Source organism: Vulpes vulpes, chromosome 3, assembly GCF_048418805.1.
Source record: "Vulpes vulpes isolate BD-2025 chromosome 3, VulVul3, whole genome shotgun sequence".
Lineage (NCBI taxonomy): Eukaryota > Metazoa > Chordata > Mammalia > Carnivora > Canidae > Vulpes > Vulpes vulpes.
In genome coordinates, this window is record NC_132782.1 from 10,587,901 (window position 1) to 10,615,144 (window position 27,244).

General features: G+C 37.5%; 1 protein-coding gene across 3 annotated transcripts in view; it reads right to left on the reverse strand.

Annotated features, from left to right (window-relative positions):
* The window catches only part of GRB14 (growth factor receptor bound protein 14), a 115,550-nt gene that overhangs the window by 19,842 nt on the left and 68,464 nt on the right, over positions 1 to 27,244 (reverse strand). For all 3 annotated transcript variants that reach the window (XM_072751756.1, XM_072751755.1, XM_025994146.2), the window contains 4 exons: positions 22,070 to 22,226; positions 5,998 to 6,119; positions 4,069 to 4,143; positions 1,209 to 1,346 (listed from right to left, as the gene is read on the reverse strand). In XM_072751756.1, the coding sequence (XP_072607857.1) occupies positions 1,209 to 1,346; positions 4,069 to 4,143; positions 5,998 to 6,119; positions 22,070 to 22,226 (492 nt within the window). The remainder of the gene's footprint in view (positions 1 to 1,208; positions 1,347 to 4,068; positions 4,144 to 5,997; positions 6,120 to 22,069; positions 22,227 to 27,244) is intronic.

A 27,244-nucleotide genomic window follows, 5' to 3' on the forward strand; every position in this document is an offset into this window, starting at 1 on the left:
TGGATGAAAGTTTCCAGCATAAAGAAAAATAAAAATTTGCAGATTGAATGCATATGTTGAGAATCACATAAGATTTATCAGAATATATTTGAATGCATAAAAACATATGGTCAGGGAAATTACTGAACACCAATGATTTCCATAATATTTGAAAAATGGTCAGAGAAAAATGACAGATTACCCACAAAGAGTTAACAATGTTGTCTGACAACAAGAGATGCATGAAAACAGAATTAAAATAGCCACCCATGAAAACTCTCGAAAGTCATTGTACTTAAAAGATATCAATGCACTGCATAAAACATCAGCACTTATAAAACACAGAATAAATCACACTGACTAGACTACACACAGAGACACAGACAACACAGTGCTGAACATTGTGAGAATTACATGGACGAGTGCAGGTGTGTGTAGGCGCATCTGCACAAGTGGGTCTATGTGACTGTATGCACAGGTGTATGCACACAAGCACACAAATGAATGCATATATCCACCCCTGATCATAATAGAACTTCCTGTAGGAAACAGGAAGCTATAAAACAAAGCTAACACACACACAAAAGCTAAACAAAGCTAACACACACACAAAAGGAAATTAGGACCTATCACAGACTCAGCTGAGTGTTACTAACTGCATCAACAGAAACAGAAGTTCAGAAGTGGGCAAGATCAGAGGGATGACCTGGGGTGAAAAGAAGAGACGTGAACTGTGTAGGATCTCAAAACCTGCAGCCTAGGGTAAGGACGAAGGGGTTGTTGAATTCGGGATGGAGAAGAAATGAGCATAGTATGTGGTACCGAAATAAGAGCATCTAGATTCCATCCCAGGATGTATGTTGAAATTAGTGGGAAACAAAGCTAAATAGCCAGTTTTTAAACAGATTATGGCAAATGTTTGGGATCTAAAATAAATTTACCAACTCTTCATATCAAGTAATAAATTAATAAAAACAAAGGAAAACCCACTTTAATTTTTTTAAGATTTTATTTATTCATGAGAGAGAGAGAGAGAGAGAGAGAGAGAGAGACACGCAGAGACATAGGCATAGAGAGAAGCAGGCTCCATACAGGGAGCCTGATGTGGGACTCGATCCCAAGACTCCAGGACCATGCCCTGGGCTGAAAGCAGGCACTAAACCGCTGAGCCATCCAGGGATCCCTACTTTAACTTATAATTTGTAACACAACATTGACATTTCAATTACCTTTGATGTCCCTTTAGTAGAAAAATATAAACCAGATCTTCTTAGAAGGAAGTAAATCTTTTTCCAGGACTTCTTTCCCTGTTCTTTTGCATGTAAGAAGCCATGGATTTCAGGATATGTGCTTGAACTCAGAAACATCTGGAAGAAAAGTTAGACATTCTCATATTGTCTCTGAATTGAAGACATAGTAGCTTTATAGCAACCATGTTAAGATTTTAAACATAAACACATAAAATCTAATACCACTTACACATACCATTACAGAAATGGTGATATAAATAGGGCAGGAAAGATGTCAGTCTTTTGACAACCTGAGGCAAGTTCTAAATGAAAATCTGTTCACAAAATATACACTCTAAGCTGTTAGTACTTAGCCAGATACCAAAAGGTAAGTTATTTGATTGTCTATTTGAAAAGCTATATTTCATCCTGATACTTTTCATCATTTTCTATTATTTTTCCCTGAGAATCTACCAACTTCATTACACTATAAGTAAAGACCACAGTCTTGACTTCAATTATTCAGTTGTTGAGAAAGTTGAGCTGAGTCCACCTGCTTGATGAGATAAAGCAAACAATCTTTTCTTTATCGTCTCTTGTGCTCAGTAGTGGGTGGCTATAACACACTGTGTTTTCCAAAGAGAACTACAATACTATCTTCCATCCCACATGCTCTTCTGCAAAGTGATTGTACCACTCAACCATGAAGAGCTGGAGTCTGTTTCTCTACCCCCATGAATCTGGGCAAGGCTTATTATGACTGCTTTGACCAATGGAATATAGTAGAAGTGATAGCTAGTTCTACTTAATTCTTAGAAGCTAGTGGTCACTAAGAAATGTGAGCACCCTGAGAGAGCTCTGCTGTCAGAAGCCCAATGCACTGGGAAAGCCCTTAAGGATGGAGACCCCATGAGGAGAGAGAGGGGGGGGCCAAGGGGTGGCAGGGACACATAGTAAAAAGCCATCTTAGAAGGGGATCCTCAACCCCCAGAGTCAATGTGCCTCAGAGATGACCCACCCAGCTAAACCCCTTCCAAATTCCTGACCCACAAAATTGTTGGCAAAATGTGAGTGAGTACTTAAGCCATTAAGGTTTGGAATAGTTTGTTTCACAGTAATAATGAACTGAGACAGTAGGCACGTGCTGGTCAGGAAAATGAGAATGAAAAGGAATAGCTCTATATGAATGGTTGTGCTCAGCATCCTTAATGAGACAGTGGAAATGAATTAGCATCTCATTAAAAGAAGAAAACAGAAATCTCTATGAATAAACAAATGGAAAATGGAAAAACTGGAAGTAAGAGAAATTACTAGCTAAAACGATGTGACATATTTTAAAAGGCTACTCAGGGAAATGCTGAGAATAGATATGTATGTTTTTAAGTAAATTATTAAAATTTTTTTAATTTAATGAACCACAGTTATTAATTAATTGACATGCAAAACAGGCAAGTAGGTTTTTTAGTTTGAGTGCTTTCCAAGTTATTAAACCAAACCAATTAAAATTTAAAAAGGAAGTCAAAGAGGTCATACTAGAAAGAGAAGAAACGTTTTAAAAAGTGGAAACATTGCCTCAGTGGAGAGAAAAAGGTCAGAGGCACATGCAGGACTATCTGATTCCAAAGCTATGATTTTTCTGGTTTTTGTAATTTCACATTAAAGTAATATAACTATATTATAGGAGAATTGGGGAAAGGAGGTGGAATAAAAACTCCAACCCACCACCCTGTCATAATCCAATAGTGAAGCACTGAGAGGGCCTGGGAGCTGGGGGGTCTGTAGGCACAGCTGCCATTCAGCCTGATATTCTGAGGGGGTGTCTGTGAAACCTGGCGGCAAATATAAGCAGCTTTTAAGAAAATCTCTTGAGACTAATTGTATTTCTAAAATATTATGAAGAACAAAAATGAAATATGACTTCTTAAAAAGCCCATAGGAAACAGATTTCACCCAATATATTTACCAATATATTTAAATGCCGATATATTCACAGTAGTATCTATATTAGAAATATTAAAAGTTGTCTTCTTTAAAGATCAGAGAATACTGAGTGGGTTTGAGGATGCTTGGAGGCTTAGACCAAACAGCTACCATTATAAAGACATTGCTCAACATTAACCTGTTAACAGCTGCAGAGCTTCTGATGTGAAATCTACTGATCTACAAAAAATAAAAGAATTAAAATCCTTACCTTATTATAATGAAAATATCTTTTAAAAACGATCACATAAAGACACTGTCAGTTTAGATGCAATGAGCCCCAAAGATGTAAAACGAAGATTTATAATTAAATAACTAGTATTCTTAATTCAGCTAAGACATTTTAGAGTTCTGTTCAAGTGTCCAACATAGCTATGACACATGTCAGTGTATAAATTATACATTTTTTATATCTTTTTTCCTCCTTTCGATTAATTGCTAAATATTTTATCACAAATAGGATTGGGGATATTTATTATAAAACTTAGTACTAAATATCCATTAGCAAAATATCCACGATTTACTGGGATTTTGATTTTTCAAAAAGACTAACATAATCTTTAAACACATCACAGCACAAAATTCTGTGAGTTTCCTTTCATGATACACATTTTTTTAAAAAACATTAAAAATCCTTTGACAATTGGCTGAAACCAGAAAGAATAATGGTGTTAGGAGGCTTTCTTGATTTAGGGACTTCTTTTTTCAGGTTTTGTTCTTTTTTTTTTTCCTATTCTTTCTTTCCCTTTTATCTTCACCTCCAGCAAAAATTAATCAGTTGGGGTATAACATTTCAAAATCTGGGCATGTAAAAATATGGACCTTAAAGTTTCCCTTTATGACACGGTTACTTACGTACTTTAATGGAAATATATTTTACCTGCAAAATCTGTGTGGGGGATATTTCACCATTGGTTTCAGTTGCAAAAGACACCATATGCTCTGGAAAAAAATACTGACGAAAAGATACAGGTTACATTATCTCAAAAGCCATGCTAGAAAAGATTCAGTTATGACCAATATAGTAAGCTAGAGCAAAAATTCTTTTTATCGGAGTGCTGAAAATTCACCAAAAATGCTTCTTTAAAATGCCAATCCTTGGATTCTACTTCCAGGTATCGCAATGAGAAGGTAGGAGTAGGGCCCAAAGATCAGCAAACAACCTCAAACAATGTGGATGCAGAAAGAGCCACATTCGTCAAATTACAAAACACTGCCTTCAGGAGGACAGCGTGCTTGTTCCTGTATCTCTCCCCTGAGTCCTGGGGCCACTCTGGCAGGTATTAAAGAACTATCAATCCATGTCACAAACTCAAGGCTCATAGAAGTAAAAGGTATACGTAAGGTCACAGCCAATGCAGAAGAGCGAAGACTTATAGTAGGGCCAGGAGGCTAAAAGTCCAGTCCTTTCAATCTACTGTTTCCAACCATGTTCAATTGTAAAATTTTCCCTAGGCAGTTTGTTTTAAAGTAGGAATTCCCAGTCTCATTCCTGGAGAGTGTCTGATTCAGTAGGTCTGGGTAGGTCCTGGGTCCTGTGTACTCTCTCCTACCCCAGGTAAATTTTATGATCAGACAAGTTCAGGAAAATACAGACTACAATACTTCCTTCCAAGGACAGGGTTTTACAACAGTTCTATTAATATTTGGTCTAATACTGTGGTCAGTATTAGTTACAGCATTCCTGGGCTCTACGTACTTTGAGACCTTCTGTCCCTCCACCCTCATAAAACAAGCAAAAATGTCTCCAGACATTGTCAGATTGCCCCCAGTTGAGAATCACTTCTTGTGGACTTTAGGTCCACAAAATGAGTGCACAGCCTTGTTCAAATAATAAGAAGAAGATATAGCCAAAACCAAGCACTAAAACCATATGCCTTCAACTATACTTCTAAATTCCTGCTTTTAACAAAGATTCACAACAAGAAAATAGTTTCCCTTCAAATTCTAATTCTATTTAATTTTTATTAGGACTCTTTTATTTTCTCTGTCAAAGATCATCCCATTATGTTTTTATTAATAGGTTCAAGTAAAAGAGAACATAAGAGGTCTTTCAGGGTTTGAAAATATTCTATTATAGTGTGTATCATATATTTTTCATAAAAGATCCTTTCAATCCAATTATCCAAAACTTCATGTAAAAATATGCTACAGCTGCAGAGACAAAAACAATTTAAAATAATGAGCCCAGAGGCTATTCTGACTTCTCCAGATCCCCAGTCTTCACTAGAATGTGACACACATTTATTTTCTTTTAAAGAGAATTATAATGAAAGTAGTACTTATTAGATAATGCTCTGGTCTTTATCTCATTTCTACTTAGCTCAGTAATTACTCCACTGAAAAAATATATTTTGGAACAGCAAGATTCATGTCAATATTAAATTTTTGGCCAAACTATAGCACTCTCAACAATCAGCAATCTGTTTTCACTTTAGAAATGTTCTTATTTAAATTTCCTAAATTTTGTGAAAAGTGTTACACTATAATATTTTGGAGCTGCTTAAGGATATTTAATAATTTATTCAACCAAAATTAAATGTATAATAGTTTTCTTAAAAAGCAAGAAAATGAAGAAATAGCTCCCCAAAAGGGTTCACCTGAACTTCTGTGATAATGCTGACTAATCACTGTTAGAGTAAGAAGAAACTTGACTGTGATGTTCATGGAACATAATATTTATCTACAATTTACCAAATAGGGAATTGCATTTGATTTATAGTCACTCTTTTCTTCACATAATATCAAATAACATAACATTTAACAAATTCATTTATTTCCCATAACTATTAATCGGGATTTCACTTACCATTGGGTTTTTAAAGAATTCATATTTGGCATAATTTTTTCTAAAGTATAGTTTATTTTCTTCTTCCATTCCCCAGTTAGATAGCACTTCAATCACCAGCTCATGATCTTCCATTGTTCTTTCTGTAAGGAATGTTTACGTGAGTATGTTAATAGATGGATGGATAGATGGATGAATGGATGGATGGACAAATGAATGAATAGATAGAAAGACAAATAGAAAGAAAGAAATATGGACACATTTATCTATACAAATAAATAAAACATATGTAAGTATCTTTATTAAATATAGCAAATTTTAACTCAATTCTAGACTAGCTAGATTGATAGTATTTTGTGCAATTTTGAATTAGTAATGTTGATTTTTTATACCAAAGCAGATTGTAACCTGAGGAGAAAAATGACAAAATATCACAATGCACTTTTTGCTAATTTTCAATTCCCTTTATTGCTATGTAAATGATAATTACATTTGATAATAAATCTGCATTAAGAATGCAGGAGCTATTCTTTTTTCTCTCATTCGTCGTGATGCCAAAATTAAAATATTTGCCTCAAGGTTGAACAATTCACCCCATTAAGAGATGAAAAATTTTGACAGGTTCAAAATGCACTTAAGATACATAGTCTGGATCGTTGAGAAAAGTTAAAATAAATGCTTTAGAAGGAATAATTTTAATGCAAGAACATACAATTTTTAAGAAATCTAATTTCTTGCGGTACTTTATGCTTTCAGAACTAATGTTCAAGCAAATATACTTTGGGTAGGGTGGGAAGGCACTTAGGAGGAAAGGTACTTAAATGAAATAAGCAAAAACAACTTTACAGAGGGAAACGTTACATGCACGACTCCTATTTTAATAAGAAACTTGATGTCCATAGCAGTGTTATTCATAATAGCCCCACACTGGAAACTACCCAAATGCCTATCACCATGAGAATAAATAAATAGTGGCAATAATGGAAAACACATACTACAACAACACACAACTGTATGGGTGAATTTTACAAACATGGTATTAAATGAAAGGAGCCAGATACAGAGAGTACTTAAATAAAGTGACACTTAAATAAAGTTCAACACAGGTAAAATCAATCTGTGGTGCTAGAAATCAGGATAATGGGGATAGTGATGAGGGAGCACAGGCACGAGGGAACTACTGGGTGTGGGAGATACTGTTTGTTCTGGGTGTTGGATATCCAAGTTTCTGCAACATCTGAGAGTTCACTGAGGTTGTCCACATATGGCTTGTTCACTTTTCTTATGGTATATCATATTTCAGTAAAAGGTTAAAGAAAATTTACTGTGAAATTACTAATGCAAAACAGGAAGTGAAGAGCAGCCAACAAAGGGATATAGATAGGAATGCTCTGCCTTTTTTAGGTGCTTCTAGGATCTTTTTGAAAAGTATCTGTGTCTCAAACATTCAACACTCAGTAGTGATCTGTTGCCTACAACACCCAAACCCTTGAAAGTAATGTCATACTTAAATAGAAGCTTATTCATCTGAAAGAAGTTCTTGTAAGAATTCTCCATGAATATGGATGAGTTTGAGCTAAGTGTGCATGAACACTCTGGGTTCTGTTCCTAACTCCAATTGCTGTTTTTCAGTCTCACTGACAAGCTCCAATAGCTCCTCCTCTCTTCTAAGATGCAATTCTGGGCTCAAATCTTTTCTTTCCCTTTCTTCAACTAATTCACCCTACCTTCAGCCATCCCATCTATCAAGGTCCTTGAGATGAAATCAAAGGCTACAGGTGCTTTTATTCATGCTCTAGTCTCAACAGTTAGACTTTCCACCACCTCAAGACTTTGTCTAAATCTAAAGTCAGTACGGTGGTTCCCCTAAAACATCGATGCCAGCAATGCCAATTCTTAGCATATCACAAAAAGAAATGAAAGCAGTGACTAGAACAGATGTTTGTACACCACTGTTCATAGTAGCATCATTTAATGGGTAGAAACACCTTCATGTCCACCAACAGATGAACGGACAAACAACATGTAGTACACACAATGGAATTCAAAGGAACAGCCTTAAAAAGGAATGAAATTCTGAAACATGCTACAACATGGATGGACCTCAAAGATACTATATATATAAGAAGACCTAAGTACAGATATTGTATGATTCCATGTATGTGTGATACCTGGAAGAAATTCGTAGACACAAAAAATAAAATGGTGGTTGCAGGAACTGGGGAGCAAGGAGTTATTGTTTAATGGGTTCAGAGTTTCACTATGAGAAGATAAAAATGTTCTGCAGATGGGTAGTGGTGATGGTTGTACAATATGAATGTACATAATGCCAACGAACTATACCCTTAAAATGGTAAATGTTATGTGATGTACATTTTATCAAAATAAAAAATAAACTTGAAAAGTCATCTTCCTTTTTCTCTTTTTCCTAAATTCTCCTTTCTCCATTGCATTTTTATACCCACTCCTATACCCTTCCACTTCTGCTATTCCCAGATACCAGGGATTTTTCCTTCAAATGTCTCTCGACAACCCCTCACTCATTCCCACTGTCACAATCCCAATTTAGACCTTCACCTTTCCTTTAAAAAAAAAGATTTTATTTATTTATGCATGAAAAACACAGAGAGAGAGAGAGAGACAGAGAGAGAGGCAGAGACAGAGGCAGAGGGAGAAGCAGGCTCCATGCAGGGAGCCCGATACAGGACTGGATTCTGGGACCGCAGGATCACACCCTGAGCTGAAGGCAGACGCTCAACCACTGAGCCACCCAGGCATCCCAGACTTTCACCTTTCCTTAACTAATCCCCAAACTTCTGGTTTCTCATTCTTCCAATCCAACCTGGACACTGATACCATAGCAAACCTCATAAAACATGTGTGTCAATGTGACCCTTGTTCAAAAAGCTTGTCCACTTCCTACTTGCTGTGGGATACATCCATGTAGTCTGGCAGCTATACCATTCGTTTATCCATTTGACAAATATTTACTGAAGGCCTACCACGCATCATTCATCTTGGGGTTTAGAATTTAGTAATGCATACAGTTAAAAACCACTGCCTCCTGAAGCTTTCATTCTAATGGAAGACAGACTATAAATGAAATGTAAATCTTAAAAGACAGTGATAAACACTACAAAGAAAAATAGAGCAGGGCTTTAGGAGAGAGGAGGCCTTAGGAGAAAAGAATTCATTTTCAAAAGCTTGCCAGAATAGGTCTCATTGAGAAGGTAATGTTTGAACAAGACCCAAAGGAGAAGGGGGCATGAGCGAAACAGACACCCATAGGAAGAACCAAAACAAAGCTTCTGAGGCAAGAGCAAGGCTCTATGTTTGAAATACTGCAAGGAGGTTAATGTAGCCGAAGCTGAGTGACCAAAGGGCCAAGTATGAGGAGAAGAGGTTAGAGAAGCAATGGTGATGAGCTGGGAAGACTGGATAAAGCCTTACAGTTCATAGTGGAGTTCTGGCTTTGCCTTGGAGTCAGATGAGAAGGCATTTTGAACAGAGAAATAACATGAACTTATATTTTCATTGGATTGCACTGGCTATGGAGGAGAGCTGATTTTAAAAGGCTTAAGGGTAGACGCAAGACCATTTGGTGTAGAATACTGCAATTAATGAGAGGACAGATGATATGGCTTGGATTAGAGCAGTAGCAGTGGAAATGTACGAAACAGGCAGACTCTGGATATATGCTGACGGTAAAGCCAACAGGAGTTGCTGACAAATCGGACATGAAGAGAGGGTGGTTAGGGAAAACACCAAGTTCTCCACCCAAATGGTTGGAAGGATTGTGTTGCTATTAATGAGTCTGAAAAACTGTAAGAGAAGTAGGTTGGGGAGAGTCAGTGGCACTGAGATATCCAGTGGAGAATCGTATCCCTAACAACTTCTCTAGTCTTAGTTTTGTCTACTTCTTACACAAACCAGCTGGTATTTCAGGCTTACGAAACATAGGTTCACATTAAACATACTAAATGTTAAGCATGATATCCATATTTTTTTGCAACTGCAGAGGAAGAAAATTTCAAGGTAGTGAGCAAGATATTTGCTTGTTTTATCAACCTATGCTTCTTGGTACTGATCACCTCTATCACTAAAGAATCCTATGTTCTGCCCTCAAGATACACTGTGCGGAGCAGAGGGAAAAAGTTACAGAAGTGCATTCTCTTTACTTTTGAGTTCACAATAGACCTTATCAATCTTTGACAAATATAAGTGCTTGGAGAGAATCATGCCTAGATAATTCTCGATTGCCTCATACAGGAACCCACCTTCTGTCTTCTGAGAAGAGCTGCAGTTAAGAGGCTGGTGGAGGAAAGGATAGACTGAGCTAGATAAAAGTGGACAGTGTAGGTCCCAAGTGACCCTGTATCCTGTGTCCTTCCAGAACGAGAACACTTCCATAGTGATGAGGTGATGGTGATAAAACAGCAGATATATTTAATGGTGGCATGTGGCCCAAACCAGAGGGCAGCCTTAGGAGACATCTAGCTTCCAACAGATACCCTATACCTAGCATGGTGGAAAAGCCATAGCTGAGGACAACATGAGACAGATGAGTTCATAACATCTCACTACGGAGAAAGAACATGGCAACAGTACCACCCCCCCAACCCATCAGGCACATCCAAGAGCTAAGAGAAGACCATGAACTTAAGTGGCTTTATGGTAGAGTCAATAAACTGGAGAGGAACTAGAGTTTCCAGAATATGAAAAGCTGGACAAGAGTTAAACAAACACCTGTCCTAGGACTTAATGCCTCATCAGCATGTTGCAGAAATGAGAGTAGGTCTGAATCTTCAATTGAGAATATTTTAAATCTGTATGTAACTCATTTATAATATTTTCAGTAGGCTGAATAGTGGCCCCAACAATATCTGGAGCCTATAAATGTTGCCTTATATGGCAAAGTCTTTGCAGATGTCATTAACTTAAAGAGACCAAGATTATCCTGAATTATCCAAGTCGTCTTGAAATCCAATTACAAGGAGACCTTTACAAGACAGAAAGAGATATGACCCAGAGAGAAGAGGAAAGGGCAATGTGACCACAGAGGCAGATTCAAGTGACAGGGACACAAGCCAAGGAATGATGTCAACCACCAGAAGCTGGGAGAAGGAAGGGAAGGATTCCCTCTAATGACCCAGAAAGAGTCTGCCATCATCTTGAGTTCAGCCCAGTGACATTAGTTGTGGACTTCTCACTTCCAGAACTGTTACAAATTGCATTCCTGTTGTTTGAAGCCACCAGGCCTGTGATAAAGTAATATCACCGTCTAATTGAACAAATTATATTTCCATCTTTCAGAAAAGGAACCTGAAGTTCAGAATAGTGAACATCTCAGGATTTGAAGAGCAGCCACATGCCTGATCCGAAGTTGATGCTCTTCCTCTGCAAGCACTGCCTCTGCCTCCTCCTACAGCTCCCACTGGAGGAGCATCCCCTGCTGCCTCTGCTGAGCCTACTTATGCCCTGATCATTTTGTCCAGATCCACTAAAATCCTCTCTCATGTTCCTGCAGCCCTCATATTTCAACTGCCTCAAATTCTTTTATTTTGAAATGTGTTCAATAAATATTTGGTAATTAAGTGAAAATAACCACATTTTGAGTGTAAGGGGAATGAAAATAATGGGCATTATTTTAAATTATATCAGTCTTAACCTCACATGAAAGTAACAAAATCATTTGAATTTGGATCGTCCCAAAAAAGGAAATAAAACAACAAGGGTAGAAAAGCCAAACTGTATTTGAACAGTTATGACAAATGCTAACAAAAAGCACTTTGGGTAATATCTGTGATCACCAACCAAGCAGTAATTTACATGCAAGAAAAGCCCACCCTACCAAGGTATAAAGGAAAAATAACATACAATATTCACAGAAAATTTCACAGAACTATAATACCAAATGTCTAACACATGACTGCAACGGTAAAATATTCTGGTAATCTTAAGAAGAATTTCTTCAAATAAAGCTAGACTAGAGTACGTGAGAAAACAGAAGACATATTTTTGATTCCTTCAAAGATGATTTCTGGATATTCTATTGAAACTTCAGATAACATATAAAAAAGCAAATAAACAAAGTCCAGAGGATCAGATGCAGCTATGAGTTCTCACCTTATATCCTCCTCTGGTAACAGAAATAAAATTTTCATATGATAGAATCTGGCTTTTCTGAAAATTATATTAATAATCTTTTTAAATTTATACATTCCCATCCCAATTTGAATGCACCATCATACACCATCCTCCAATTAAGTCTCATTATGTTAAAGGATTAATATTACAATAATCCGAATAACCCTAAAAGGGATGTTTGATTATCAGTTAATCACATCTTGCAGAAACTTCCTGGTTTCTTTTTTTAAAGGCAGACACCTAACTAAACACAGACCTTAGTAGAGAGGAGGTCAGCATGAAGATACAAGATGCTTGGATGGATAACTGAGAGGAAAAGAAGAATGCTAAAGAGGAGGCAAAAAGTTGCTGATGGCACCTAATTAACTTTCAATTGACTCCTCCTCTTTAAAGTCATTCTAAAACCAATTGGATTTTAACCAACTGAATGATTCTACTAAGTAACTTATATATTTTAAATATCAAAAAGAAACAGATTAATTCTGTAACTAGGGACTCTGTGCTGCAATACTCAAAAACACTGATACTAGGAACTGTCACTCAAACTGAATTCAGATACTTTGTGAATTACCATGTGATAAATGACCCTAGGTAACTGTCTCAAAAATTCATCATGATTCTTTTAAAGACCTTATTTTTAAAACTTCATAAATCCATCTAAAATGCTATATTAAAATATACTATTAAAACTTTATAGATACAAATCCACTTTGAAACGTTCTGCAGTATTTTTCAGGCATTAGAAAGTGAATGACAATGACTGAATACCACTTCTATGTAGGTAGAAAAATAGGAGAGAAGCCCTCTTAAATCACTTCAAAACAACATCCAAAAAAGAGAAAAAACGCCTACTAAAGAGCAAAGAAATGCTTTCTTAAAACTAAAACAAAAGCTTCAAATCACTTTAAATTTTATCTTTGTTTCCGACAGACCAGTGTGAAGTGTCATGGCAATGCAACAAAATATTGCCAAATAATAGCAACATATAATTGTTTTCTATTTGATTTTCAGAAACTTTTTCTTTAAAAAAAAAAAAAGAAGAAAAAGAGTAAAAGAAGTTTCTTCTGAAACTGTTGATTTCACTTCAAAGTCTTTTAAAAACCCTCAATCCTCCCAGAATGGAAAGTGTTCACCTGTGACCTTCTGCCTGGATTTCTTCGCTGAATCTACTGAAAGTACAGCGTGAGGCTCAAATAGAAACCTGAGTCTCTACTCTTCTCATCACTTGATAAGAGAAGAAACAAAAGTGGCTTTTACCTCTAATTCGCCCAGAAAACAATTCTTTGTATACCTTTGTTACAGGAAACTCCAGGAGACAAATGGTCCTTGTACTTCTCTGGGCTAGGCAGAAACTACATACATTTTGTCAATCTTATTTTCAGATAAAAATGAACAGCCTCTGACCAAGCAAAACAAAAACTGGAGAAGCAAAGAATACAATAGGGCTCAATGCTGAAAGCTTTCTTAATCTAAGAAAACTATTTAATACCAAGGAGCTCCTCTGGAAAAATTGCTACCACCGTATTCAGCCCCCCAAGCGCAATTAATAGAAAAATCTTGACACTTAAGCTTGATGGGTATACTAAAGGCCTTGTGGATCATTCTTCAACAAACTGAAATATTCTTCATATTATCCCTGACTCACTGATCACAACTTGTATTCATAGAAATCCTTACTTTTCCGCCAAGTATCTGCATACACATCACCTCAAGCTGACCGGTAAACACCTGAAGAGTTTAGAAATAGCTTCCATAAATTCTAAGTTACCAAATGCATCCTTTAAAGATAGAGCAAATTTCCACCTGGGCACGGCATGTGACTTCTTTGGTTTCTTTTGCAAGTCTCTTGTTTCTATGTATGTTGTAATCCATCCTTTGAACTGCTTTATATAAGTACTTACAGTTTAGTACAGTTTAGTTCAATAACCACTTATGTGTCCTAGATGCTCGGTTACAAAGAAATACACAGAGTTCCAGCCCTTATGGAATTACTGTCAACTTTTAATAATATGATCACTGTTATGATAGTTGCAGAAAATGTTAACAGCAGGTCAGAAGATAGGTACTTGGGCAACTTGGAGCTTCAGGAAAATGTCTAAATCTTTATAAACCTCTTAAGTTTTTAAAATTGTGGGTTTTTTCTGATTTCTAAAATAATACATTTCCATTATTGAAAATTTGAAAACAATGGCCAGCAGACAATCACCATCCATCTTTAACCTCTCAATCAGGAATTAGCACTGAACATTTCAGTATATTCCCTTCTTGTTTTTCCTCTGGGTCCATATGAATGTATGCCTATATATTTTTCACAAAATTTAGGAAATACCATACATATGTTTATATGTACTCATTCAGTCAACCAATCATCTTTAAAATCTTATACCTGTCCACATCAGACTTCAAAAAAAAAACTCCAAAAACATAATCAAAAGCTACATGATTTATATCCTATGGATGTATTGTAATTTGTTATATCCCTCTATTATTATATCATTAGGTTTTATTTTTCTAATTAATACTACCTGAACAACCTTATATTTATTTCTTGGCAAAATTTGGTTGTTTTCCACACCCCAGTCTAGCATGTACTTGTGGAAATGTCTCTACCTCAGGACACAATTCATCAGTTACTCCCAGTGCTTCTGTTATGTTCAGGATTTGCAATTTCCTAAAGGATGTATGAGAAATGGTAGTTCCAGCAAGCATCCTAATTGTCTCAAGGAACAGCTGCTTGGAACACAGAACAGACAGCTCTGTCTCCCTACCTACTCTCTGATAGAAGGGGCAAATCTACTTCATAAGGTTGAGCATTAGGGTGCCACCAACTGCTTTTTTCTTCTCCTCTAAGACTGTGGCACTAGGTTCGCCGGCTGTCAGCTTGGACAGCTGAGGGTTTTGACCTTACTTTATTTTTATGATATTTTCGGGAAATGGCTAGCAGTTATCCTTTGCTACCATTTTTTTTAATTTTTTTATTTTTAAGGATTTTATTTATTTATTCATGAGAAACACAGAGAGAGAGAGGCAGAGGGAGAAGCAGGCTCCATGCAGGGAGTCCAACGTGGGACTCGATCCCGGGGTCTCCAGGATCAAGCCCTGGGCCGAAGGCGGCACTAAACGGCTGAGCCACCGGGCTGCCCCTTTGCTACCATTTTTGACCAAAATTCCAAGTAAGCTTTGGAAGAGGTATAGCCAGGTAAGGATGGGTGAGAAAGGACTCGCTGAGGGCCCTAATGGCGTGAGCAAGAAAACGAAGGAGTGGAAACTGTAGTGCATGTGGGCAAGTATATGCACTTCTTTAATGTATAAACTTAAAGTGGAGGAGGGGCGGGGAGACAGAAGGCTGGACATAGGAGGGATAGTTAGGTCACAGGTGCTACAAGCCCCACAAAGGACCTTGGACCCTAACGCATGAAGAATCAGGTCTGCATTCACATGGATAACGCTGGTATGAGCAGAGGCAAGGGGACCAAATACAAGGCTAATATAAACCTGAGGAGAGAGATGGTAAGACCCGAACTCGGGCTACATGAACACTGAGGAGGAAAGATCAGCTGGACCAGGAGGCAGAGTTAGCTATAAGCACTCTTCTTGGGTTCATATTCTCTGCCTGTAGCCTTCATGTGCCACCAGGACATAGTGCCTCCTCAAAGCTCAGGTCAGTCTAAGGAGAGAAGGAAGCCTGATGCCACATACCCTAAAGGCGTCACAATTATTTGTGCTGGTGATAAGGGTGGTCACAACTCTGTAGGTTACAAACAGCACTGAAAGTACAACTGCGTATCAGCTCCAGACAACAGGAAAAACACTTGTGACTCTTTTGTAAAAGAGAAAAAAAGTGAAGGAGCAGCTTCAAAGCAGGCAGCTGTGAGGCGTTAACTCGTCGTTGCTGTGCACTGTTTCTGTCTTAAAAGAGATCACGTGGGTTTAGCTGCACACATAAAAATGGTTTCATTAAAAGCCTCCAGTCATTCATTTTGCTTATTAAAGCCACTCCACAATGATATTCACAATGGAACTCTCAGCTGTCCCTAGCAATGACACTAAAATACAATTAATTCTTCTTCCCGAGGAGTCTATAGGTATGCGCTTGAGGTACTATGTTAATTGCCACTGCTTCATACCATGGCTTCAATTAGGAATCAAAATGGGAGCAAGACAAACATGGATCCCATTAAGTTCCAGAGGACTTAAAACTGAAGTTTCTGTCCCCACCCCACTCCCCCCCTCAATCCTCTGATGCTGATTATAAAAGCAGAGGGCTCCATCTGGGGATCGACAGTGACATCCAGTGGCCATGAACTAAAACATACCAGTTACAAAATGTTACGTATGTGAGCAGGGCAAATATTTGTTGATGTACTGATATTTCAAATTCAGTGTCTATGAAACTGTGTGAAACTAGAACCTCATCATAACATGATCACAAATCAGGCAAATCAGAGATTTGTAACAAAATTAGGATATTTAGCTGCCTTCCATGATTTACTCTGCCTATTAAAAATCCCAGCAGCATACGTTAAATAATTACTGCCAGAGGAGATGAAATATTGATATTGTATTCAGAGTTCCAAATGTCATATTACCGTTTATGTTATAAACCAATTCAAGGATAAGTAATTTCCAACACGATCCTCTTGCTCAGTCAAGAGAAATAGTTTGCTCTGCTATGAAGTGAACTGGGTTAGATGAGGTGGACCACAGTAATTTCAATACTACCTTGTTAAGAAAAATTTATCTGAAAATTTTCTTGAGCGTTCAAAATTTTAACTTTTACTCAAACCACGCATGAGAGACAAAGATGGAGAGTGAGAAAGAGACAAACCAACCATGGAATCCTAGGAACGTGAAGAGAAACAAACTCACTTCAGTGGAAAATGCGTAGACTTTAGAATCTGAAAGGACCCACATGTGAGCCATGTTTGATTCTAGGCAAGGAATTTCATCACTGAGTCTCTGTATTCCTATATGTCAAAGGGAGATGAGAAAACACATCTTGCAGGGTTGCAATGAGGCTAAGTAATGAGAACATTAAACATTAAACCTCTCATTCTGTGCCTTGCATGTATACGATGCACATTAATAGCAGCTATCACACATATGCATTCATATTAAAACTACTATAAAATAAAATAATAAAATAAAATAAAATAAAAAAACTACTAAAACTGAAGTTTCCTTTGCCACAGAAAATGTCTCTCTGAAAACACTTTCAATTCCATAAATCTATCATATTTTGAACGTTAAGTGCTCTTCCATCTGACTTTAGAATTTGTGATGTGTTTTAACATATCAAAAGCAACAATAGTAGCATATTTATTAACAATATAAAATGTCTCTGACCCTTTCCTAAGCTCCTCTTGGTCATTAAAGTGACCTCAAGTACAGAAAACCCTTAACTCTCTCTCACCTATCCCACAAGTCACCATGTTCTCACCTCTAAAGCTTCAGAGTCTCAAAAGTATCACATCTCATACCAGTGTAGACTATACTGTGAAGATGGTACAAGGAGAAATGACAGAAATGACAGATAGGCCAGGATTTATTGATCCAGGAAGCCACAGGTAGTTTGATGTAGAAGCAAAACAAAGTTGCTTATTAGCCTCTAAACGGTTGAATTCTGGCCTTCTTGGTAGTATACAGTTGACCCTTGAACAATGTGGAGGATAGGGGTACAGACCTCCCCTTGCAGTCAAAAATCTGGAAGGCTTACTGATGACATAAGCAGTCGATTAATACATATTCTGACATTACATGTACTATATACTGTATTCTCACACAAAAGTAAGCTAGAGAAAAGAAATGTTATCAAGAAAATCATAAGAAAGAGAAAATAAATTTACAGTACTGAACAGGATTTATTGGGGGAAAAAAACACATATAAGTGGATCCACAGAGTTCAAACCCATGTTATTCAAGGGTCAACTATACTTTCAAAACTAAATCAGGATCATATTGCTCTCTGACTCAAAGACCTCCAGTCACTTTATTTTCTCACTCAGTGTAAAAGCCAAGCCCCTCCGTGGAATATAAGACCCTATATGAGCTGGCTCTGCAGCAACCCTACCGAAATCCACTCCATCACTCTGCACTCTTGCTCCAAAAGCACTGGCCTCTGGCCACTGCCTGAACACAAGCACACTGCCACAAATATTCTCCTCAACATCATACTTCAGGGACACCTTCACTGATCCCTCTATTTAAACTGTGTCGCCCACTCCCCCTCCTCCGCCAAGATGCTCTTTCCTTCTTCCTTGCCTTTTCCTCTTTTCCCCAGCACAGGCAACTCGAGGTTTTTAAAAGTTCACATTTCACCCCTTTGCTTTTACAAAAAAAAGACCTACATTAGTACCTGTTTATGCCAACCAACAGAAATCCAAGGAGGATTTTTGCTTTTACAAAAAAGGTGAAAAGTGAAAATACCATTCAGCGTGTGCTTTGCAATGAGCCCTTATAAAGGCAGCAGGCTCCACAGAGCAGCAGGGAGAGCGGTCCTGCCAAGCTCCTTCCAGGGAACTACACTCAGCATCTCAGCATCAAGCAAGCCCTCATAGCTTTGAACTTTGTCTGGGAGCATCTGTGCTTTATCTTGTTTTATTTTGTGCATCTGTTGGCAAGATGTGTCCTAAGATATCAGAAAATGCTAAGAGAGGTTATTTCTGGGATCTGGGAATGCTCAAATGTTTTCCCATATAAATTAACAGTAAATACTTCTTTGCTCTATACCATTTCAGCTTACAAAAGTATTCACAGGAGTGCTCTACTTACAGATAGCAGGAGAAACCTATACTTATCATCACCTAAGGGATTACAAATTTTAGCCATATGTCTCTTACTTTCTCTTCCCATGAGAATGCAAACTCGTAAGGGCAGTATCTTTTGTCTGTTATGTTCATAATCTACTCCCCAAGATCTACACACAAAATAGGCTTGGCATAAAATAGTCAATAAACAGATATTTAAGCTGTTTGAGTAAGTCAACAGGAAAAGGCAGGGAGAGTTCCTAGTTTTTTGAAATCTGTAAAGTGAAAAGAAAAAAAAAAATAAGATGAATTTTTAGGTGCACACACATACACAAAAAGAAGGTAGTCCACAAAAGGAAACACAGATTATGTTAAAACGGAGAAAAAAAGAAAGAAAGAAAGAAAGAAAGAAAGAAAGAAAGAAAGAAAGAAAGAAAGAAAGAAAATAGAGATTTTCATTAGCTATCATCTAATGTTTCAGTGCATCCTTACAGAACTAAAGCAGCTAATAAATAAACCAATAAAAGAAAGAAAAAGAAGCTGGTAAATCTAATACGCGTTAGTATTGGGGCAGCATTATATTGGCATTTTTCTGTTTAAAGATACAACCTGAGTGGGGTGCCTGGGTGGCTCAGTCAGTTGAGCAGCGCTGGGACTGAGCCCACCTTGTGCCTCATGCTTAGTGCAGAGGCTGCTTCTGTTCTTCCCCTGCCTTGTGTGTGCACAGGCTCATGTTCTCTGTCAAATATATAAATCAAATCTTTTTTTTAAAAGATATAATCTAAGTGAAAACAAAAGGAAAGAAAAAGAACACAAGAAAGCTGTGAAACAATTTCTTTCTCATAATCTTTGGTCTAATGCATGGTTGATGAAGCCATGAGACACTATTCTCACATCTTTGATTTTATTTCAGCATTTCCAGAAAATAGAGTAATGGATAAATACATTTCTATTTGATGCCTAAAAGTTTAAATTTAGTATGTAACTCAAATTAATTCTCAATGTTCCATTTTAAGTCTCTACATTAAAAGACCTGTGCATTTTATTCCTTAATATAATTTTCTGTGTGGTTTCAGTGAAAACTGATACTTGATTTAAAGAGTAGATTTTTATCATTAAACATCAAGCTATTTTAGGGATTAATTGTAGTGACTATAACCAAAAAAAAAAAAGTTTTTAAAGTTGCTCCAAAAGAAAAAATTAAGAGTATAAAATATTGTAATTACATAGTAAGCTAATTAAGAGCTGTATTCCTGGGCAGCCTGGGTGGCTCAGTGGTTTAGCGCCACCTTCAGTCCAGGGCCTGATCCTGGAGACCTGGAATCAAGTCCCACATCTGGCTCCCTGCTTGGAGCCTGCTTTTCCCTCTGCCGGTGTCTCTGCCTCTCTCTCTCTCTCTCTCTCTCTCTATCTCTCGAATAAATAAATAAAATCTTTTAAAAAAAAGCTGTATTCTCACAAACACATATAAAAGTAGTTTAGAATATGGCGAGTATCTATTGAGAGTTAAAACTATACTTTTAGGAGATTCATGGTCATGAATAGAAGTTAAATTAGTTACAAACAACAATGCAGAAAATATATGTTGAACTTTTTCTGCTCTAAGAAGGCGAGACAGCATGTCATACTGGCCAGTATGACATACCTTCAGAATTCAGGTTTTCTGTGAATGTTATCTGATATGGAGGGGGGTTGGGGGGAAGGATTTTGCAGATATGATTAAAGGATCTTGAAATGAAGAGATTATCCTGGATGATTATCTGGGTAAACTCTAAACAGTACCATTTTTGTAAGAGAGAGGCAGAGGATGACTTGACAGACAGAAGAGGAAGCTCCATTGTGACCACAGAGACAGAGACTGAAGTGATGCAGCCAGAGCCAAGGAATGCCAGCAGCCACCAGAAGCTGGAAGAGGCAAGGAACAGATTCTCTCCTAGAACCTCCAGAGGAAGTGTGTCCCTGACAATACCTTGATTTCAAGTCAGTGATACTGATTTCAGACTTCTGGCCTCCAGAACTGTGAGAAAATAAATTTTGGTTGTTATAAGCCACCAGGTTTACGGTCATTTGTTACAGCAGCCACAGGAAACTCATATGGAATTCAAAGAATCGAATGACATTATCATAGCAAACTTACTTCTTTTTCACTACTTATTATGGGAACATGTTTTTTTTTTTTAACACTAATATCTGTAAAAATAAGAAAAGGTAAAATAGTACTGTTGCCAAATTTTGTCTCCCTCTAGCAGAAGAATGAAAATCTTCTATAACTTATTCTTAAAAATTAGGGGGAAAAACCCTCTACATTTTACAACACAGAGATGCACTTCAAATTAAAAATATATTTTTTTAACAATTGTTCTTTATGTTTCTGACTTTAAAAGGTAAAGAAGTTACTTAATTCTTCAAGAAAAAGTTAAGGTGCCAGAACTACCACTATTGATACTTCCCATGTCTGTGTGACAATTCAAAAAACAGTTTATTTTATTAACTTCTCAAAAACTGTTCATTGTGCTACCAAAAATTATTATGAAATTCGTCTATCGAGCACCTGGGTGGCTCAGTGGTTAAGCAACTGCCTGTGGCTCAGGTCATGATCCCAGGGTCATGGGATTGAGTCCCACATCAGCTCCCCACAGGGAGCCTGCTTCTCTCTCCATCTGTGTCTCTGCCTCTCTCTGTGTCTCTCTTGAATAAACAAATAAAATCTTGAAAACAAGAAAGAAATTTATCTATCAATTTGTACCTTATGTTTTGGCTCCCAAATTCCCATCGATCGCTATTTAAACAAAGAAGTGTAGGAAATGGGGCAGCCCAGGTGGCTCAGCAGTTTAGCACCACCTTCAGCCCAGGGTGTGATCCTGGAGTTTCAGGATCAAGTCCCACATCGGGTTCCCAGCATGGAGCCTGCTCCTCCTTCTGCCTGTGTCTCTGCTTCTCTCTCTCTCTCTCTCTCTCTCTGTGTGTGCCTCTCATGAATAAATAAATAAAATATTAAAAAAAAGAAGTGTAGGAAATGTGTAATATTTCTACCCTTACTTTCACTTTGTGATACATTCTTTGTCTCCCAACCACCAACACCAAAAATAAAGAAAAGGACTATTCATAATTCTCTTTTCTTTCTGTCTGAAGAAAATCTTTGCCATATGATTGAAATGAACAGAAATGCAATGATGTGGACTATGGTTCTGCATCCTTACCTAGTCCTATGTGAGGCAGATGCTCAAAAAGGGTCCAGCTGTGGTCATCAATGTAATGATTCTTCAGGATCAACAGCTGGCAAACATCTCGGGCAGTTATGTCACTGGGTACCTCTAAAGCCCTGCTGGTTTCATCTTCACTGTATACTTTAATTACCTGTGTAGGTAGAAACAAGAAAATGAGCTAACATATCCTATTAAAAATATCATTCTAATAAGTCATAAAAAAAACTTACTGGTTGTGCTGATTACAAAGTCCTTATATGGATTCTTGTACATTTAATTTCCTAAAACACTGAATGAATGTTGCCTATCCAAGACTTGTTTATAATCTGTCAAAACCACTTGGTCTGACAACTTCCACTCTCTTCAGTGTCTACAAGAGGACACTGAATGACAATTTAAGGTCATTTCTCTACCACTCTGGTCTATTAAAAAGCCTCATATCTTTTAATAATATTTCCATTCCATATTTATATCCTGTAAATTATCCAAGTAGCATGGGTGATTTATTTCCAGATACATATAGGTAGTAAAAGCAATAAGTAGAATCAGCCTTTATGAAAAGATTTCTCTATTCCAGGTTATGGAGATTTTGGTAGACTGGCTAGATGTATATCAAATCCTTTTCTTTTTTCCCTTGCAATTAGTTGTGACCGTGGGATTGAGTGTTAGTCAATGGAGTATAAGTACATTCAATGTTGCACTATCAGGCCTAGGCCATAAAAACCTCCCATATATTGTCCCCCAATATACCAATTATACCACCCTCCCACTGAATGGTAATGACAAGGACCAAGAGGGAAGAAAAGTCATGGGACAGAAGGAGCTTTTGCCCCTTCATGACCACATGAGCCAATTAAGAATACCCATATGTAACTTTGACATAAGCAAAAAATAAACTTTTATTGTGTTCACTTACTATGAATTTGTATTTATCTATTACAGGAGCTAATGTCACCCTAAATTACACAGAATTAGAGAGAATTTCATATACGATAGTCCCCTCAACATTTACCAAGTAGTGCTATGTGCTAGAATTTCTGCTATTAATTATGGTATGTTATATAGTAAATTAATTATAAGAAGATAAATACCTATGATAATAGTACAGTAAGATCAACATATGCACATTACACAAGTGAGAAATGGTAAGAAAATTCACTATAAGAAAACACTTGTTATGAAAATATGGACATTTTTAGTAATTCAAACAAGTGCAAATTAAAATGATGTACCAATTCTGTCCTACCAATTTTTTAAATTACCCTTAATAACAGTGTGATGAAACACTTCCTCTCTTACAGTGACAGGAGTGATATGAATTGGTAAAATTATTTTGTATACCTGTTGTAAAGTATTAATGGTCCATTCCTTTGATTCAGTAATTTCACATAGTTAAACTATCTCAGCAACTCTGTCCTAAATGTGAAAAATGGCTTCAGGCATAGACATATCCAACAAAGCATTACATATAATTCTATCAATCTAAATATTCAACAATGAAAGAATGATAACTGACAGTACTTTCCTAGAATGGAATATTATATAGAGCTTAACAATGTTATTCAAGGAAATGATACAAGAACTTTAAAAAATTCTTAGGTAAAATAAAATCATGACACCAAAGCATACTTTGCATGGTACAGTGCAACCTTCCTTGTTGGACTGGCTACCAGGCACCTATCTTCTTCTAACAAAATTCTTATTGCCTTCGAGAGCACACTCCCTCCCCCACCATCAGTCTTTGTAGTTCTGGAAACTCTACCATCAGCTCAGCCATGGGGAGGGGGCTTGTTTGCTTAAAAAAGAGCCAGTTGTTAAATGTTCAGGAACTGCAAGCCAGGCATCTACCTTGAAATCAGCCATGGTGTGAGCATGTATACTAAAGAAATTGGCAATTGCTACAAATAAGGTCTTCCTTAAAAAAAAAAACAAACAAACATATTTTTAGGGCCAGCTTACCAGCGGGCCACTGCCTCAGATCCTGATAGATATTATCCAGACTGATCAACCAGCACCCAGAATCCCTTTGCCAACAGTAATTATTTCAGAGAAGGGCATAAGACCTAACCAGAGCCAGTCAGAGCCAATCAGAGAATCTATTCACATAACTATAGAGTGGACTCTCTTTTCCAGTAGGCAGACATAGGATGAAGCAGATAGCATCCACAAAAGTAAAGACTGGGAAAATGAGGACCCCATGGAATGAGCCACGCTAAGAGATAGAGTCCTGAGAGTATCTCTGAGCTCCTGGATCAGCTGAATTGGATTTCTCTGTGTTTTTATCACATATGTGCTGTGAGGCTCTAAGTGTCTAGTGGTAACACCCACCTACTTATCTCCCTTGCTCTAGCCGTGGACTCCCTCCAGTTCAGTCTCCATACTGCTAGCAGAATAAACTTGCTAATTGTCAATCCAATCAGGTCATTCTGCTAATGAAATTCTTCAGTGGCTCCCCATCGTCCTAACTCAAGCAGCTCATCATGTTTACTAAGATCTCTTATAAGGTGCACATCCTTCACTAAGTGTTTTAGTACAAGGCTGTCACAGAGAGTGACTGTTGTTTCCTTCAGAGAGCTTAAAGTCTAGTAGGGAAAGCAGTATTAAAAAAATAATTACAAACTAGGGCATAAAAATGCTGTATATTACTAACCATAAAATGGGGTTAGGAGAGACATAACCTGCCAGAAGGAATCTGGTAGGTTCTAAGGACTAAGAGAAGTGAGGGATGACAGGGGCAGCCAACAGGTAGCCTGTTCCTAAGGAAACCAAAGTGATGGGCAGGATGGTGGTAACAGGGATGCATGGTCCTAAGTTCAGAACTGACATCAGAACCATCGAGCTTTTAAGTAGTAAACAAACACATAGACATGGATACATCTGGTGAGGGAGAAAAGGAAGAACAAAAGAAAAGACAATCTAGGACCAAACCCTGAGAAATACCAATATGTAATGTTGACTTAGAGGCAAGAAAGTCTCAAAGATCAAGAGGAGTAAAAAGAGAATCAGGGAACCCATGCAATAAAGCCCAAACTCTAGCATGCACACGACATGCACACCCTCCAGGAAACCAACCTACACAACAGATCATTCTGTGATCCTAGCCAAATGTGACAAGTACTTGCAACCTGTTCTTGGTTGCATGTGAGTTATCCTCTACTTGGAATCAATGCTTCAACCACCAATAACATGCTTAATTTGGCAAATTCCTACCTTATCATTTGGCCCCAGCTTCCATGGCACTGCCTTCAGAAAGTCCTCCCTGACTGCCCAAGGCTTTGTAATTTATAGTGCCCTTTTTACATGCTCTTATTTTGTAATTTTCTATTTGCATGTCTTTTTCCTCAACTGTACTAATAAATCCCTTCAAGGATCTATTTATCATTTGACATCATACTTAAGGTACCTAGCCCAAGGCAGTGTATGGTTTAATAAAGATCTTTGGAACAAATGAACTTTGTACCCCTGTAGTGCCAATCAAAGTGTTTTTGACATAGGAGGGACTCAATACATATTTATAAACTTTAAAAATATTTTGTCACAAAGTATGTGAATAAGCTCGGTAAATTAAAATTCTTTTCAATAATCAAGAAAGAAACAAGTTTTCTGATAAATAGTTCTAGGTAAGAATTGACTTAGTATCGCTGTTTGTGGGCAGTTCTGAGTTGTGAAATCACTGAGGTTGCTATATAAAGTGGTATATGAAAATACACAGTCAAAATCAGGTGCACTTGTTTGAGCTTTCACTTCAATTGATTCATTTTCTCGTTCATTAATACATGTGGTTCACTAAGATCCCAAGGTCCGTTTGGAATCTCAGTGTTTCCCATGATGGCATGCAGGAGGTTAATGCTCTTTAGCATGTGTCTTGAGGATCCGTATCCAGGTTAGATAATTGGTAGGATTCTAAGGGACGCTGTCCACTGTATCTCCATGTGCTGTGGCTACCACCAACTGGATCAGGTGCTGGTGCATGCTCCTGACAAAAGCCATTTGAAGATGTCCACTCCTGAGGGGAAAAGAGGATCTGACCCTGTGGCTGCTCCTTCACGTGGCACAACCATGAGCCACTGTCTCAATTCCCTCATGCCTGAGAAAATGGGGGTGGGGTGGGGGAGAATGTCATGCCTGAGATGGGGGTGGGGTGGGGGAGAATGTCATGGTGGCCACTGAGAAGGTTCCCAGTAATTCCTGGCTACCCATGTTTCTTTCCAGTGAACTCCCATCACCTGGGCTAACAGAAGTATGCCTCTTTTATATCAGAGGAACTGAGAAATTTAAAAGAAAAAAAAAGCAAAACTAAACTGGAGACCTTCTGAAGCCTAAGCCAAATTCAAGAAGTGGGCAAGAATTGAACAAGAGGTAAATCTAGGGAAAATGAAAAAGGTATCTACCCAATTAGGAAATGCCAATTATTTTTTTCAGACTATGTCACTGCAAATTTGAAAGACACAGGTTGTCAAGAATCAAAAGACATATATTTAGAAGGACTAGGCCAATTCAATGTTTGGAATAGGTACATGTACTCATTTTAAAATGAGTAACACCTGCTGGAAGTAAAGCTTAATATTTTCTTTTGAGCTCAGTTTCAAACTCGTATTTTTAAACTTTTATTTAATTTTGACATTTATCCCCAAATACACATTTATCTAAGAATGATAAAATTATATATTTTTAAAATATTTTATTTATTCATGAGAGAGAGAGAGGCAGAGAGAGAGGCAGAGGGAGAAGCAGGCTCCATGCAGGGCAAGGAGCCTGATGTGGGACTCGATCCCAGGATTCCAGGATCACTCCCTGGGCCGAAGGCAGGTCTCAACTACTGAGCCACCCAGGGATCCACTAAAATTGTATTTTAATTGATATGAAAGCAGCGGAAAATCCCTGTCATCTCTGAAATCTACTCAATAAATGTGAAAAGTTCCTTATTCTACAAAAGGGTGCCTTGTCAGAGTCTCATTTTATTACTATTTATTTCTCCTTGAAATCTATGAAAAAGGGAAAGATAATCTAAGCCTATACTCTCTAGTAGAGTTGAATATGTCCCTTGCCAAAAGTATTACTCCACAAAACCGTCCTATTTAAGAGAGGAAGTCAAGTCATCTGAAAACCTCCATGACTAGGATGGATTAAAACTAGGTTAAAGGGACGCCTGGGTAGCTCAGCGGTTGA